We start from the raw sequence: 14,974 nt of genomic DNA, 5'->3' as shown, positions 1-14,974 counted from the left end.
TGAGGAGTGTAAACCTCCCTTTCTCCCTCATTATCCCTTTCTCTCTTCCCTGTCCTCCCTCCCTTTCTCCCTCATTATCCCCCTCTCTCCTCCCTCCCTTTCTCGCCAATATCCCCCTCTCTCCTCCCTCTCCTCCCTCCCTTTCTCCTTCATTATCCCCCTCTCTCCTCCCTCTCTTCCCTCCCTTTCTCCTTCATTATCCCCCTCTCTCCTCCCTCTCTTCCCTCCTTTTCTCCCTCATTATCCCCCTCTCTCCTCCCTCCCTTTCTCGCCAATATCCCCCTCTCTCCTCCCTCTCCTCCCTCCCTTTCTCCTTCATTATCCCCTTCTCTCCTCCCTCTCTTCCCTCCCTTTCTCCCTCATTATCCCCCTCTCTCTTCCCCATCCTCCCTCCCTTTCTCCCTGACTGTCCCCCTCTCTCCTCCCTCTCCTCCCTCCCTTTCTCACTCACTGTCCCCTCTCCCTCCCCTCTCCTCTCTCTCCCTCTCCATTTCTCTGTCTGTTAATCTCTGTCTCTCCTCCCTCTCTCTTATAATCTATATGTCATTGTGTTTCTCTCAGTCTCTCACCCTGTAACTCTGTCCCTTTCCTATTCGTTCCCTCTTGCTCTGCCTCTCCTCCATCTCTCTCTCTCTTTTCATCTGCTTTTCTCTCTCCCCCATAGTCACAGAGGGGTAAAATGTGTCCTACCGCTTTTCAGATGGAGTTCCCCCTCTTCCTCATTCCCCTCTATCCCTTGTCCTTTTAATGCTGGAACACAGATTTCAGTGCTTTCAATGACTGCTTGTGACCCTAACTAACGCACACACTCACCAATGTACACACACGTTATATTTCTCCACTGCCAATCCCATTATGCTGCGGCAAAACTCACCCCCGTCACGCTTCACCTCGCCAAAGACGACACCCCAGTGCCCCCCTCCCACTCTCCCCTGAGGCCAGCCCCCTTCCACTCCGCCTCCTGTGGACGTGCCCACGTTGCCTTTGGAAGAGCGCAGGTGTCAACAGATCTGCCTGCGGTCAAAACCACCCATTGTCTCTCTGCTCCGGATCTCCGGGAGATCGCCGGCCCTTCTACCAACCTCTGCTTTGAAAAATAATCAAACCCTATGCAGAGAGACCTTGTGTAATTGGATGGGATCCGCAGGCGGATGGGAGGGTAGGTGGATGTGTGGATTGGAGGCCTGGCACTTCTGATGGTCAGGGGTTATGATGGTTAGGGTAGGTGTTGATGTTATGGGGTGTACATAATGTCCTCACCGTATCCCTCCAGACAGGTTACACAATTAAGGTCATGTTTGAGAGAGACAGGGAGATGGAGCGAGAGAGTCATGAGGGAGACAGACATTATAGAGAGCGAGAGAGAGAGAGAGATGAGAGATGAGAGAGAAACATGAGAGAGAGAAAGGGGAGCGTGACATGGGAGAGAGAGAGGAGGAGAGATTGACATGAGAGAGAGAAGGGAGAGAGAGGGAAAGAGAGAGTGAAGGGGGAGAAATGTACCTCAGAAAGGGAGTTAGTGAAGTTGAAATTGCTTTGCGTAACACTTGAAAATGTTCTTGTCATGCCAATAAAGCTTTGGAAATTGAAAAGAAAATGAATTTGAGAAAGGGGAGGGAGGGACTTGAGAGAGAGAGAGAGAGAGAGAGAGGGAAGAGAAAGAAGGAGAGAGGGACATGAGAGAGAGAAGGGGGAGGAAGGGGAGAGAGAGAGAGAAAGGGTGAGCAGACAGACGGGACCAACGGCTTGTGACATTACCTACAAGGAGCTGCATGCATGTGGTTCATTCCCACACATTCATGTAGGAGAGCAGTTACAGGAATATTCAGTCAATATTTCATAGTTCCAATTACAAGAGATCTGGATGAGACTGTCTCTTCAAAGTTACATTATCTTCAACAAGAGATTGCACAAGATAAAAATAAAACATTTCCAGAATTTGATCGTTCTGTTATCTAGAGACTCAGGGCTGTGTAGCCTCTACTTCCACAGAGCTACTTGCACAATTTTTGAATGGCCAGAGTATAGATATACTGTATGTAGAGGTTTGTATGAAGATTAGCATAGTAGCTCTGTAGCTCTGCCCTTTTCAAAGGAAAGTAAGTTCATTGCCTTTTTGCTAGTGCTTAAGATGGAGACAGTAAGGTCACTAAATGCAAGGCTGTAACAATGCCATACTGCTAAAGTAGCCAGGAAAATTATGTTTGATGCACACTGAACAAAATTATAAGCGCAACACTTTTGTTTTTGCCCCCATTTATCATGAGCAGAACTCAAAGATCAAAGATCTGAAGATCCACCTCACAGGTGTGGCAAATCAAGATGCTGATTAGACAGCATGCTTATTGCACAGGTGTGCCTTAGGCTGGCCACAATAAAAGGCCACTCTAAAATGTGCAGTTTTACTGTATTGGGTCCGGGGGACCGGGGAGGTCCGAAAACCAATCAGTATCTGGTGTGACCACCATTTGCCTCACGCAGTGCAACACATCTTCTTCGCATAGAGTTGATCAGGTTGTTGATTGTGGCCTGTGGAATGTTGGTCCACTCCTCTTCAATGGCTGTGCGAAGTTGCTGGATATTGGCAGGACCTGGAACACGCTGTCGTATACGCCGATCCAGAGCATCCCAAACATGCTCAATGGGTGACATGTCCAGTGAGTACTGGCCATGCAAGAACTGGAATGTTTTCAGCTACCAGGAATTGTGTACAGACCCTTGCAACATGGGGCCGTGCATTATCATGCTGCAACATGCGGTGATGGTCGTGGATGAATGGCACAACAATGGGCCTCAGGATCTCGTCATGGTATCTCTGTGCATTCAAAATGCCATCAATAAAATGCACCTGTGTTCGTTGTCCATAACACTTGCCTGCCCATACCATAACGCCACCGCCACCATGGGCCACTCGATCCACAACGCTCACCCACACGACACCATCTTCCATCTGACCTGTACAGTGAATACCGGCATTCATCCGTGAAGAGAACACCTCTCCAAAGTGCCAGACGCCATCGAATGTGAGCATTTGACCACTCTAGTCGGTTACGACGACGAACTGCAGTCAGGTCGAGACCCCGATGAGGATGACGAGCATGCAGATGAGCTTCCCTGAGAGCTTCCATGAGACGGCATACCAGCTGCACGCTCCCTCAAAACCTGCGACATCTGTGGCATTGTGCTGTGTGATGGAACTGCACATTTTATAGTGGCTTTTTATTGTGGCCAGCCTAAGGCATATCTGTGCAATAATCTTGATATGCCACACCTGTGAGTTGGATGGATGATCTCAGCAAAGGAGAAGTGCTCACTAACACAGATTTAGACAGATTTGTGAACAACATTTGAGAGAAATAGGACTTTTGTGTACATAGAGAAAGTCTTAGATCTTTGAGTTCAGCTCATGATAAATGGGGGCAAAAACAAACGTGTTGCATTTATACTTTTGTTCAGTGTTTTATGTCAGCTAGAGTGCTACCAGTTATGAGAATGCATGTGCAAGACATATCCTAGAAACAAAGTAGTATCAGTCAGATACTGACTAGCTTAGTGAGGGTTAACAGTCTGTGGGGTTTCTGAGATTGTGTGTGTGTATTTGAATGTGCGCGGCCGTGCATACGTGCATGTTCATTGTGCATGCTGTTTGCGTGTGTTTCTGATACTGGTGTGTGGGTGTGTGTGTGTGTGTGTGTTTGTGTGTGTGTGTGTGTGTTTCCAGTGAACCACGACCTTCGTCTCGGTTGTAATTATGTGGTGGTCATAGTTAACGTTTACTAAACAGTATATTGTACACAGGGACATTGTAGAAAGGACCTCACACTACATGAATGACTGTCTCCCCTAGTATAGAAGAGCTGGATAGGCTGTGAAAACATGTAATTGTTGTTTATTAGCCTGATCTGACACTCAATGTGAGAAATCATATTGATTTATATATCCAGCACCTATTCTGCTGTTATATAGCGGACCACAGGTGTTTTGATGGTGCAATGCCCCCAATGGAGGGAAAGGTTGGCCTCATTACTATTCCAGTCATGCTAGGCACTTCACGGTTAGGTTAGCAGAGTTTTAGATGACAAGGGTTTGAGGAGGGGAGGAGTGGAGAGGAGTGGTCAAGGGGAGTAGAGAATGGGGTTTAGAGGAGAAACACTGCTTGAACTACTAATTTCATAATCATTTACATTTGACTTGTGTGACCTTGACAAAAGCATCCATTTCGTTCTGTTTGCATTCAGCACAAGCTGAAGATCTGAGAGGATCCTCTGCAGATCTAGAGAGACAGACTTGAGATGTAACGAGATTTGGTCAACAGCAATAGAGTCCAGTATCAGCTGCGTACAAAAATCTTCAAAATATTTTTGTACGCATTTATATGTCAGTAAATAGTAGTGTCATTTATATGTCAGTAAATAGTAGAGGGTCGAGTATTGAACCTTGAGGCACCTCCCTGTTTAACTCAGTGAGCTCCTATATGACCCCATCTACCATCTACCGAAGTCCTATCCTGGAGAAAACTGTAAAACCATCTAGATCGTCAGACTCCAGTCCAAGTGGTGACAAACCATTTAACAGAATCACATGATAGGCTGTGTGAATGCTTTTGACAAACCATCTAAGACCTTTGCGATATTATTTCCGATAAGCATCATAGCGATGTTTTTTGAATGACAGTGTCTAAAACCAGACAGATTAACATACCATTTACAGATTGGAAAAGAGTGCCGTTGTTTGTTGTCTAAAAATGCTAAATGTTTGCAAGGCACGGGTGTCTTGAAATGTACTTATCTCCAGCATCACTATCTGCCAGTCAGTGGCTAAGACTGTGTCTAGCCTTAGCTCAAGCAGTGTTCAACAAATTAGCAAGTTTAACATTTCCAGGTTTCCTTCTTCCAACTGGCACATCAATATAATATTTTCAAACTGCATCTGTCAGTTGTCAAATGTTTTTTTTCTGTCAGACCTTTGCAGGGCTAGGTTCAGCAGTTATTGTATGATATGATACAAACCACTGTAAAAGCTACATAAATGAATCCCCCTGGCCCCTAACCTGATTTTATTGATTATATTATATAATTTGTCTGTGTTTACTGTAACTAAGTGGTTTAGCAACAACTTGGTCAATCAATTGTTACTGACAATTGTTAATCATTCTGATACACACAGAAATAAAAACACACAAAAATCGTATTCACACGCACACACACACACAAACGGAAACCATACATACATAAAAACACACTCTCACATGCTTCAATACTCTACTAGATAATGATACACAAATGTGCATCACAATAATTTCCCAATATGCAATAGTAGTTTCCTACCAAGCTGGATGCATCAAGAGCTCAAGTTTAGTGTGAGTGAAGTGTCTGTTAATTTTGTTTGTCAGTCAAATGAGTTCTCTGTCACTTGATTGGCTATGCAGCTGAGGGGGGGGGGTCTTAAACCTTCATTGTTTAAGACCATGAAGCTATAGCCTAGCCTGTGCACTTCTCCAGCAGTAAGATGGAAAGATGTCATTGGAAAGGTTTCTGGCAGCGCTGACATCTTGTTTGAGTAATCATCTTCTCCAGTCACAGCCCCCAGGTAGTTTTCTGTTCCCAGCGTATTTAAAAGTCTCTGCTTGATGGAATGACATCACTGGCTCCGTGGTTCATGGGGCCGGCATCAACCGGAATGGCAGACAGTCCACTCGGCAGAGGTTCACTCACTTCGTTTGAGAATCTCGACTCTGTTGGTCCAGGTTTCTTACCAGTAACTAAAAGGTTGCTCGATTGAATCCCGAGCCAGCAAGGGGAAGAAGTTCTTGAGTAAGACTGTTAACCCCTTTCTTATTATTACAAGGGGTTAAGTTAACAGCGGAACCTTGTGTGCAATTATAACATTATGGAACCTCTTAAACATGTCATTAAGCAGTTTAAATATTATCCTGTGTGGTTTTGTTGTGATTTTGTTGTTTCATAAGGTCTAACTACACCGCACCAATGTCAGGAGAGAGAAAACCTCACTATGCAGCGCAGTTTTTGCCATGTCTAAAAGACCTTGTTAACGACTGATACATTTTTACTAAGACTGCTCACAAGTTGGTGAGATTTTTAAAAGTCGAATGAATGGGCAAATACCAGAGGACCTTGAACACGCAGCGTATGTGCATCAACATCAGCGTGGGCTGCAGAGATGACAGGAAGTACAACCAACCTGAACTCCCCTCATGTTGTCGTATAATTCCAACACGACTAACCCCTTGTGATTGGTCCACTGCTTCAGTGGAAGCCACTGGTATGTCCTGAACTTGTGCAAAATCCTTGAGGTGGTCTAGTGCACTAAGCCCTGGCTGGCCCGTGAAGCAAGCTGGAGGGACAATGACCTGCCTTTATCCATCCAGCAATGCCCCCCTCCATCAGAGCCGGAGCATGAAGCCGGTCACCCAACTACGACTACTGGCACCGTCAAATCTGGAGTCTGGTGATTAGAAAAATAGGGTTTGTGCCTCGCCCTCCTCGTTCTCTCTCCTCGTCCCCTCCTCATCCCTCGTAGTCCAATTCTCGTCCCTCGTAGTCCCCTCCTCTTCCCTACTCATGCCTCCTTGTCCCCTTCTCGTCCCTCCTCTCCCCTTCTCATCCCTCCTCTTTCCTACTCGTCCCTCCTCATGCCTCCTTGTCCCCTTCTCGTCCCTCCTCTCCCCTTCTCATCCCTCCTCTTTCCTACTCGTCCCTCCTCATCCCCTACTCCTCCCCTCCTTTTCCCTGCTCGTCCCATCCTCGTCCCCTTCTCGTCCCTCCTCTTCCCTGCTCGTCCCTCCTCGTCCCCTCTTCCCTCATCATCCCCTCCTCTTCCCTCGTCATCCCCTCCTCTTCCTTCGTCGTCCCCTCCTCTTCCCGTGTCGTCCCCTCCTCATCCCTCGCCGTCCCCTCCTCATCCCTCGCCGTCCCCTCCTCATCCCCCCCTCGTCCTCTCCTCCTCCCCTCTTCTTCCCCTCCTCTCTGCCCCATTGCATCGGCGTAACAGAATAAAGGTCCTGACCGGCGGCGTCTCAGCAGCGACAGACAGACTAGACGGGCAGGCGGTTTTGCGAGTTTGCACAACGCCGTGCCCCTATTTGCATAATGCACTCACACTGCAGCGTGTTTAGAATGAGCCAGGGGGGCACATAAAACGCCCTGTGAGCAACGATAAGTAGCCCCGTGTGTTGCTCCTTGTCTACATTCCTGAGCTGATTTGGAACCAGCGTCAGTGCTGCCGACCAAGAGGGAAACTCCAGCACTTCTGAAATATTGTTGGCTGGAGTACAGCCTGGTGGAACGGGAGCACAGAGCAGCGAAGTGGAGAGCCGACACACAGAAAGACACAGAGAGACGAGGAGATGCAGATGGAGAGAGAGACGTGCGGAGGAAGCCAGAGACACAGAAAGACGTAGACAGACAGAGAGAGAGACAGAGAGACAGAGTCGTACAGACAAATGCATATAGAGGGACAGAGAGAAATATAGACATGCTGAGAGACAGAGCAAGAGAGAGACAGAGCAAGAGAGAGACAGACAGAGAGACAGACAGAGAGACAGATTGAGACAGTACGATAAAGACAGAGAAACAGAGTAAAAAAACATAGAGAGAGACACAAGCCAATGTAAGACGGGGAGAGGTACTTAAAATTAACATTTGAAATGTGTCTCTCTGGAAACAACAGCATGTTTCGGTAGCAGAACTGACATGTGAAGTGTCTCTCTGGAAACAACAGCGTGTTTCGGTAGCAGAACTGACATGTGAAGTGTCTCTCTGGAAACAACAGCGTGTTGCGGTAGCAGAACTGACATGTGAAGTGTCTCTCTGGAAACAACAGCGTGTTTCGGTAGCAGAATTGACATGTGAAGTGTCTCTCTGGAAACAAGGATATTTGAGCATCAGGACTGACATTTGAAGTGTCACTCGGCATCCCAAACGAAACCATCATTTTTTCTGATAGCTCACTAGAGCCTTAACAGAGTCCCTAAGTAGTGAGCTTACTATATAGGGAATACGGTAGTCTGATGTAGTACACTAAATAGGGAAAAGTGTGTCCTAAAATAGGGAACTATATAGAGACTAGGATTCCATTTGGGCCTGTAAATCTGCCACATTAACCACAGCTGGTGGATGGTGGGATCATCTAATGAGTTATTTCCAGACCTTTTCCAAATGGCCCCCCTGGCCTCTCCACATTGTTTGTTGTGTGTGTGTTTGTTTGTTGGTTTTATTTATTTTTAACCCCTTGCTCCATGGGAAAATATTTCACGGTAAGCAGACAGGTTTTTCTGTTGATATTTGGGTAAAGACTGGGGGTAGAGTCCGTTCTGACTGGACTCCACTGTAAGCTGCCTATGTGCTATAACTATTGGACAGGTTTCCTGTTGATATTTAGGACTCTCTGGGCTGTGAGTACATTTCTTACTGCTTATATATGAGCTGTTGCCTAATATTCTTGGCTTATATTTTCCTCCTCGTCATTGGCAGTCCTTATGAAGGCCGGCCTTGAGGGACAGACTAGCCTTGGCCCGGCTCTACTTCAATCTAATTTATTTTATAAATCTCTTTTCAGGTCAACAGTTGTTACAAAGTGCTTGTACAGATAGACAGCCTGAAACTGTAAATACCAAGCAATATGATGTTGGAAAGCAGTGGCTAGGAAAAACTCCTGAAAAGGAGGGATCTAGAAAAACCCCTAGAGGGACGAAACACTCCAAGGGGTGTCCGGTCTTCTTCTGACTGTGCAGGGAGGAGACTGTAAAAGGACACGGCCTTTGAGGTAAATATTCAAGATATTCAGAGAATCAGCTGGTAAAAATGTAAAACTTATATATCAGTTGGCTTTTAATAAATTATCATTGATTTTAGAGGGTTCAGAATGTGAAGTCCTTCTGAGAAAATCTAAATATCCAAGGGGACTGCTGGGTCCTCCTGTAGACAGAGAGAACCCTGGGAATATTTGTAGTAGCATACCTGGGATCCAACCGGACACCAGATAAGATCAGTGAGGCATGGCATGGGAAAGCTAAGCCCGAGTAACTGATCAGAGGAAGAGGATCCCTGTGAAGAGACCATGCAGTTGTAAGTAAAATCTTGAAATCAGCCCTAGAGCTTTGACAGGAGATGTAGAGAGGCTAGTAATGGATATGTAGTCAATATTCTAACCTCCATATTCAGCACCAGTTAAAGTTTGCAGTCTGTTGGTGTCCCTTTGGCAGTCTGGGGCTTTCAAGGATTGGTGCCCTAACCCGAGCAGCCAGAGAGAATTGCAACTGTCGCACGGATTAGCTTTCCTCTGCAACTTTTGCAGAAGTGATTCCGGTTGTTTTTGCAATGATAGAAAAAAGCTGCGTTTTGTGCCATTTTACCAACTCCTATGGTCATTGTCAGGACAGACACAAACAGATCTGTCTGCAGGCTCCCCAGGGTGGACTGGGAGGAAAGACTTCCCCAGGGTGGACTGTTCACTAATGCCATTAGCTGCGTATTAGTAATTACTCAACATCAGGGCCAAGTCTAAAGAGCCTTGTAGGGACAACTGGTTGCAGCTAATGTAGAGATGCATAGCCCCTGGAACCTGGTACATCTTCTGGAACCTGGTACATCTCCTGGAACCTGGTACATCTCCGTGGATGGTTACAATTAAGAAGGAATGTAGGATCCCCCCTGACATCACTTTCCTCTCCTTATCAACATCTCAAAGAATGTAGGTTAACTGGGCAGTTCCGACAGACATGATTTTTCCTGCATTACCTAACACAATAAGAGCTGTCTGTCCTTTTCCCTTCATTATCATTGTTCAGCATTTCACCCGGCTCAGCTCCTGGTTGATGATTCACAGAGTACATTAGTCTGACATTTATTACCTAAACCAAAAAAAAAAAAAATTCCAACATTAAATTGTTTTAGTAATGACCCTTTATCCAGACAGACTCCTTTATCCAGACAGGCTCCTTTACCCAGACAGATGCAGGAAAACTGTAGTTGCTTGCTGTTAGCGTCAGTTTCCTAAACAACATGTTTGCTAAATGGCATTGGCATTTGAATTGTTGCAGTTGGAGATGATGTAAGATGACATTAGATGGTTTGAAGTGACGTGAGGTGACTTGAGGAGTTGTGAGATGACATGAGATAACGTGAGATGACGTGAGGTAACGTGAGATGACGTGAGGTAACGTGAGATGACGTGAGGTAACGTGAGATGATGTGAGGTAACGTGAGATGATGTGAGGTCACTTGACATGAAATGACGTGAGTGGACATGAGATGGTGTGAAAGGACGTGAGGTGATGTGATAGGACGTGAGGTGATGTGAGAGGACGTGAGGTGATGTGAGAGGACGTGAGGTGATGTGATAGGACGTGAGGTGACATTGACCTGTGAAGGTTTTGCATTAAAATAAGGATTATCAAAACAACTCCCTGTGGAGACTGCCAAGGTTCGCCAATATCAGTTTTTTTCCAACCAGGAATTCAATTGAATGTGTGTCTGATATAAAATGATGTGATTTCATTTTGTTTGTGTGTGCATTGTAAGTATTGTTTTTCATTTATGTTCTTCAGAAACACATTGGGAAAATGTTTTTACTTCTTTATTACCAATGACTGAAAGGGGAAACACATCTGTGATCAAAAGATTACCAACTCTGTGTTTCACCATGCCTTATAAAAGTTTGGAGAGTACAGAATGCTGCTTTCTTTCCCTCACAACTTTTCTGGAGACGTTATTGGTTAGACATGTTTTAATAATTTATTTTCCTAAGTGAGGCTATAAAAACAAGGAACTACATGAAGATGAAGTGAGTCCCAAATGGCACCTTATTCCCTATATAGTGCATTATTTTTCATGAAAGGTCTATGGGGTTTGGGTGTGATTGTGGACAAAGCCTAGGACAGCTCCAGGGAGGATACTTATAGCAGGAGAGCAGCGCCACAGGTTTCTAATATATCAGTCACACAGGGAGGAAGATGTTGGATTATTAATGGGTGAGTCAGTCAAAGATGCTTTGCGAGGACTTTAGTATAGTGTTTAAGTGATGGGTTGTGCAATTTGCCTTGCAGAGAGAGGGCTTCCTGGTGTCAGTATGTAGCAGTGGTCTTGTTGAAGCTGTGTAATACTGTTCTCAATGTTGTTTCCTTCCAGTTGTTATCATGTGTGCGGGAGCAGACATCGTCCGAGACATCATGTTAGCAGCTCACAGACGGAGGCTCACCAATGGCTCCTACATCTTCTTCAACATTGAACTCTTTAACAACACATCTTACGGTAAAAACTCACATCCCTTCTTCAATCATGGTCCTACGGAAATAATACACATCCCCTCTACAATCATGATCATACGTTAATAATACACATCCCTTCTTCAATCATGGTCATACGTTAATAATACACATCCCCTCTTCAATCATGATCATACGTTAATAATACACATCCCCTCTTCAATCATGGTCATACGGTAATAATACACATCCCCTCTTCAATCATGGTCCTACGGTAATAATACACATCCCCTCTTTAATCATGATCATACGTTAATAATACACATCCCCTCTTTAATCATGGTCCTACGGTAATAATACACATCCCCTCTTTAATCATGGTCCTACGGTAATAATACACATCCCCTCTTTAATCATGGTCCTACGGTAATAATACACATCCCCTCTTTTATCATGGTCCTACGGTAATAATACACATCCCCTCTTCAATCATGGTCCTACGGTAATAATACACATCCCCTCTTCATTTATAGTCCTACATTAAGTGATGATGTCATGACTTCTCCTATCTCAGTCAGTTAGCATTTTTACACAAAATTACGTACTACATGCTGGGCTCAGGTACATAAATATCCTAATTTTCCCTTTTATAGCAGAATGAAAATGTGTGTTTACAGAAGTGTGCAGGCATCTACTCCAAAATACTCCAAATGTTTTTTGTTTTTATTTAACCTTTATTTAAGCAGGATAATCAAGCTGAGACCAACGTCTCTTACAAAAATGAAACAATGAAACACATGGAAAGGAAGCACACACATTTAACTAAACAAGTCATCAAGTTATTTGCATGGATTCATGGATATTATTAGGATCTCCATTAGCTCTTGCTAAAGCATTTACTCTTCCTGGTGTCCGCAGAAAACAAAAAAACATTGATCTAATACAGAACAACAATAAACAAGAATAACTCAAGGACATACCATAGCTACATACAGTTTCAATATAAAAATACTAAAATGTGCTGACAAACCAGGAAAAAAAATAAAATAGACATATATTCTTCTTGCACAAAAATACTAACATTGACTTTGCTAATAACTTCTGTATTGGAATCAGCTGTGACACTGGATTGAATAAGTATTCACACAATGCTAAATTAGTTCAGAAGTCAGATAAATACAATTGTAAATAATAAAATGTTTGACCTAAATGCAAAGATTAATGTTTGGAAGAACTCTTACATAACACTTCCGTGCAAAAACGGGTGGGGTTAAAGATTAAAATAACTGGAATCTACCTTAATCCAGTAAACCTGCTTCAGTCTGCTTTTAAACAGACACTGGGAGGAGGGGAATTAACATTTCAGGGGGACAATAACCAAAAACACAGGGCCAAATATACACTGAAGTTGCTTACCAAGTATAAAACACGTTTTTGCATGGGACAGTTAGGCCTATGATCAGTCTGTTTAACAATCTTTGGAAAGATGTTAAAATAGTTGTTTGGCCAACAACAGAGCCTAAAGTATTTTGTCCCACGGAGTTGATTAAATGAATGCACTAACCGAAATGTATCTGAATTACCGGGTGTTGTAAATAACTTAAATGTAAAATATACATTCTGACGCGTCTTTTAATGTTTGGCAAGAATGAAGACCTGCTTGGGTACCGATGTCCATGACAACACGGTGACAGCAACACGCGGCACATTTTAACTTTTTTCTTCGCTTGGTTTCCTAGGCAACGGGTCATGGAAGCGAGGCGATAAGTACGACAACGAGGCACGACAGGCCTACTCAGCCCTCAACACCGTGACCCTGCTCAGAACAGTGAAGCCGGAGTTTGAGAACTTCTCCCTGGAAGTGAAGAGATCCATCCAGAAGGCCGGTCTACCTGACTGTGAAAACTGTGACAATGTACGTAGTTCTGGTACCCGAGCCTAGACCCTTCCCGCTCAGACAAGGGATTCATACATATCGCCACCATGACGTGGTTTAATTCCACCTGCAAAGATTATGTTGTTTCCCAGATAGTTTCCTACGATTCTACGTACGTAGATTAACATAAAAACCATCTGATACGACTACTACTACGCTACGTCAGGCAGATACACGTTTTTGTAATTCAGCGCGGCTAACTACCCCCCCTTGAAAAGGTGGACCAGGGTAGGAGGAAAATAGCAGACATGGACAGGCAGGGAATATAGCATAGGCCCAGGGGAGGGAAGGGCCTTCAACTGGCCAGCTTTGTCCATTTCTTCCACGGCGTGTCAAGGCTCTTTGAATAGCCAACCAGTGTGAGTAAGCTAAGCAGTGGGAGATGTCATGTAAAAACACAACACCCTGCAGGGCTTTACATTAACGCTTCTCCGCTTGTCTGAGACAAAAAATAGTCGGGGATAGAATAGGTACACTGCACTTGTCCAAATGAAATACATATTTAGTGATTGCATGGGCTAAACGAATACAAATTCAAATTGGTAGCTCTTAAAGTCTATTTTTTTTTAGTCACGAGATCTGCGATTTTACCAATTTGCATTCTCAAAGTTTTCCGAGAGCCCAAGAACGGTACTCCTTCGTCAAAACTTGTATGAGTATGCCGTATGTATGTTGCGACTTATAGCACACACACAAAATCTCCCATTGCTGTTTCAAAGTATTTCTGTCGTTTGTTCAGTAGCTGGGTTGTATTTTATTAAACAGCACGCAGTGGTAGCCAGACTGCAGCCACTGCAGTGCAGTAGCCTACCGGAAAGAGGAGAGGTGAAATAACGATTTTTCTAAAAGCACTGCGCTGGAGAATATTTCCTTAAAGTAGGCGTAATCCATTGCTTCTCAGTTTCAGAATTGTTTTTGTATACGATTTTCTTGGTATCTCAATGTTAAAGTTTAAACTGCAACTGCTAGGAAGGACTATTCGGATTCAAGTTAGCGAGTGATAGATTGGTTCTCCGACGGAGACAAGCGCAGTGTTTCTGTTACCATGACAAACTTCTTGTGCTTAAAGTGGCAGCGGACATTTTTTGTCATATCTCTTATGTCACATAAAGTGGATAGCAATATACCACGTTTGGACTTACTAGGAATACATTAATTATTTGAGAAATATTACACATCATATTCATGCGTTATGTTTTTTATGTGTCAAACCTATTTTGGCTGGTAAGAAATCGTATATATTTATTTTTATCTAGCTACCTGCCACAGCAGCTAGTGAACCAAATTTTACTTTGAGGCACCGTGCTTTTATTTATGTAATATTACCTACATAAATATACAAAGAATATGCCCTTGGTGCCTACGCAAATCAAACACCCACTTCAGTGTCAAATTCTCTCCCTGATTATGTGGAGAAAATAGTATGAAAATAGTATGTAAGAGTTCCAAAATGGTGAAAAGTGTTTCCCCGGATTTTATATGATACAGGGGGACAGATTTAATGCTTTTTGATATAAACACGCAAGTTTATCAAAATACTTTGAACTTGCATCCAACTAGTTATCCCAGTAGTCATGACAACCGGCCATCTAGGTATTTCAGCAGTCATGATGACTGGCCAAGTAGTTATTCCAGTAGTCATAACAACCATCCAACTAGTTATCCCAGTTGTCATGACAACCATCCAACTTTTCCGTGGTCAGTAATTAACTTTATAAGGCATTTATAAACAATTAACCAATCATTAGTATTTCTAAAGTCCCTAATCTAAAGTGAGTGCTGTTCCTAAAATGTTAGCCAGGGTAATTTCTCAC

At 43.9% G+C, this 14,974-nt stretch overlaps 1 protein-coding gene across 2 annotated transcripts in view; it reads left to right on the top strand.

The window, feature by feature from the left end:
• Positions 1–14,974, top strand: part of npr3 (natriuretic peptide receptor 3) — a 32,114-nt gene that overhangs the window by 3,869 nt on the left and 13,271 nt on the right. For both annotated transcript variants that reach the window (XM_010876949.5, XM_010876950.5), the window contains exons 2-3: positions 11,148–11,270; positions 12,964–13,139. In XM_010876949.5, coding sequence (XP_010875251.1) covers positions 11,148–11,270; positions 12,964–13,139 — 299 coding nt within the window. The remainder of the gene's footprint in view (positions 1–11,147; positions 11,271–12,963; positions 13,140–14,974) is intronic.

This window comes from Esox lucius, chromosome 13 (genome assembly GCF_011004845.1).
Source record: "Esox lucius isolate fEsoLuc1 chromosome 13, fEsoLuc1.pri, whole genome shotgun sequence".
NCBI classification, from domain to species: Eukaryota; Metazoa; Chordata; class Actinopteri; order Esociformes; family Esocidae; genus Esox; species Esox lucius.
The sequence above is the reverse complement of the archived record's forward strand: the minus strand, read 5'-3'. Positions and strand labels throughout refer to the sequence as shown.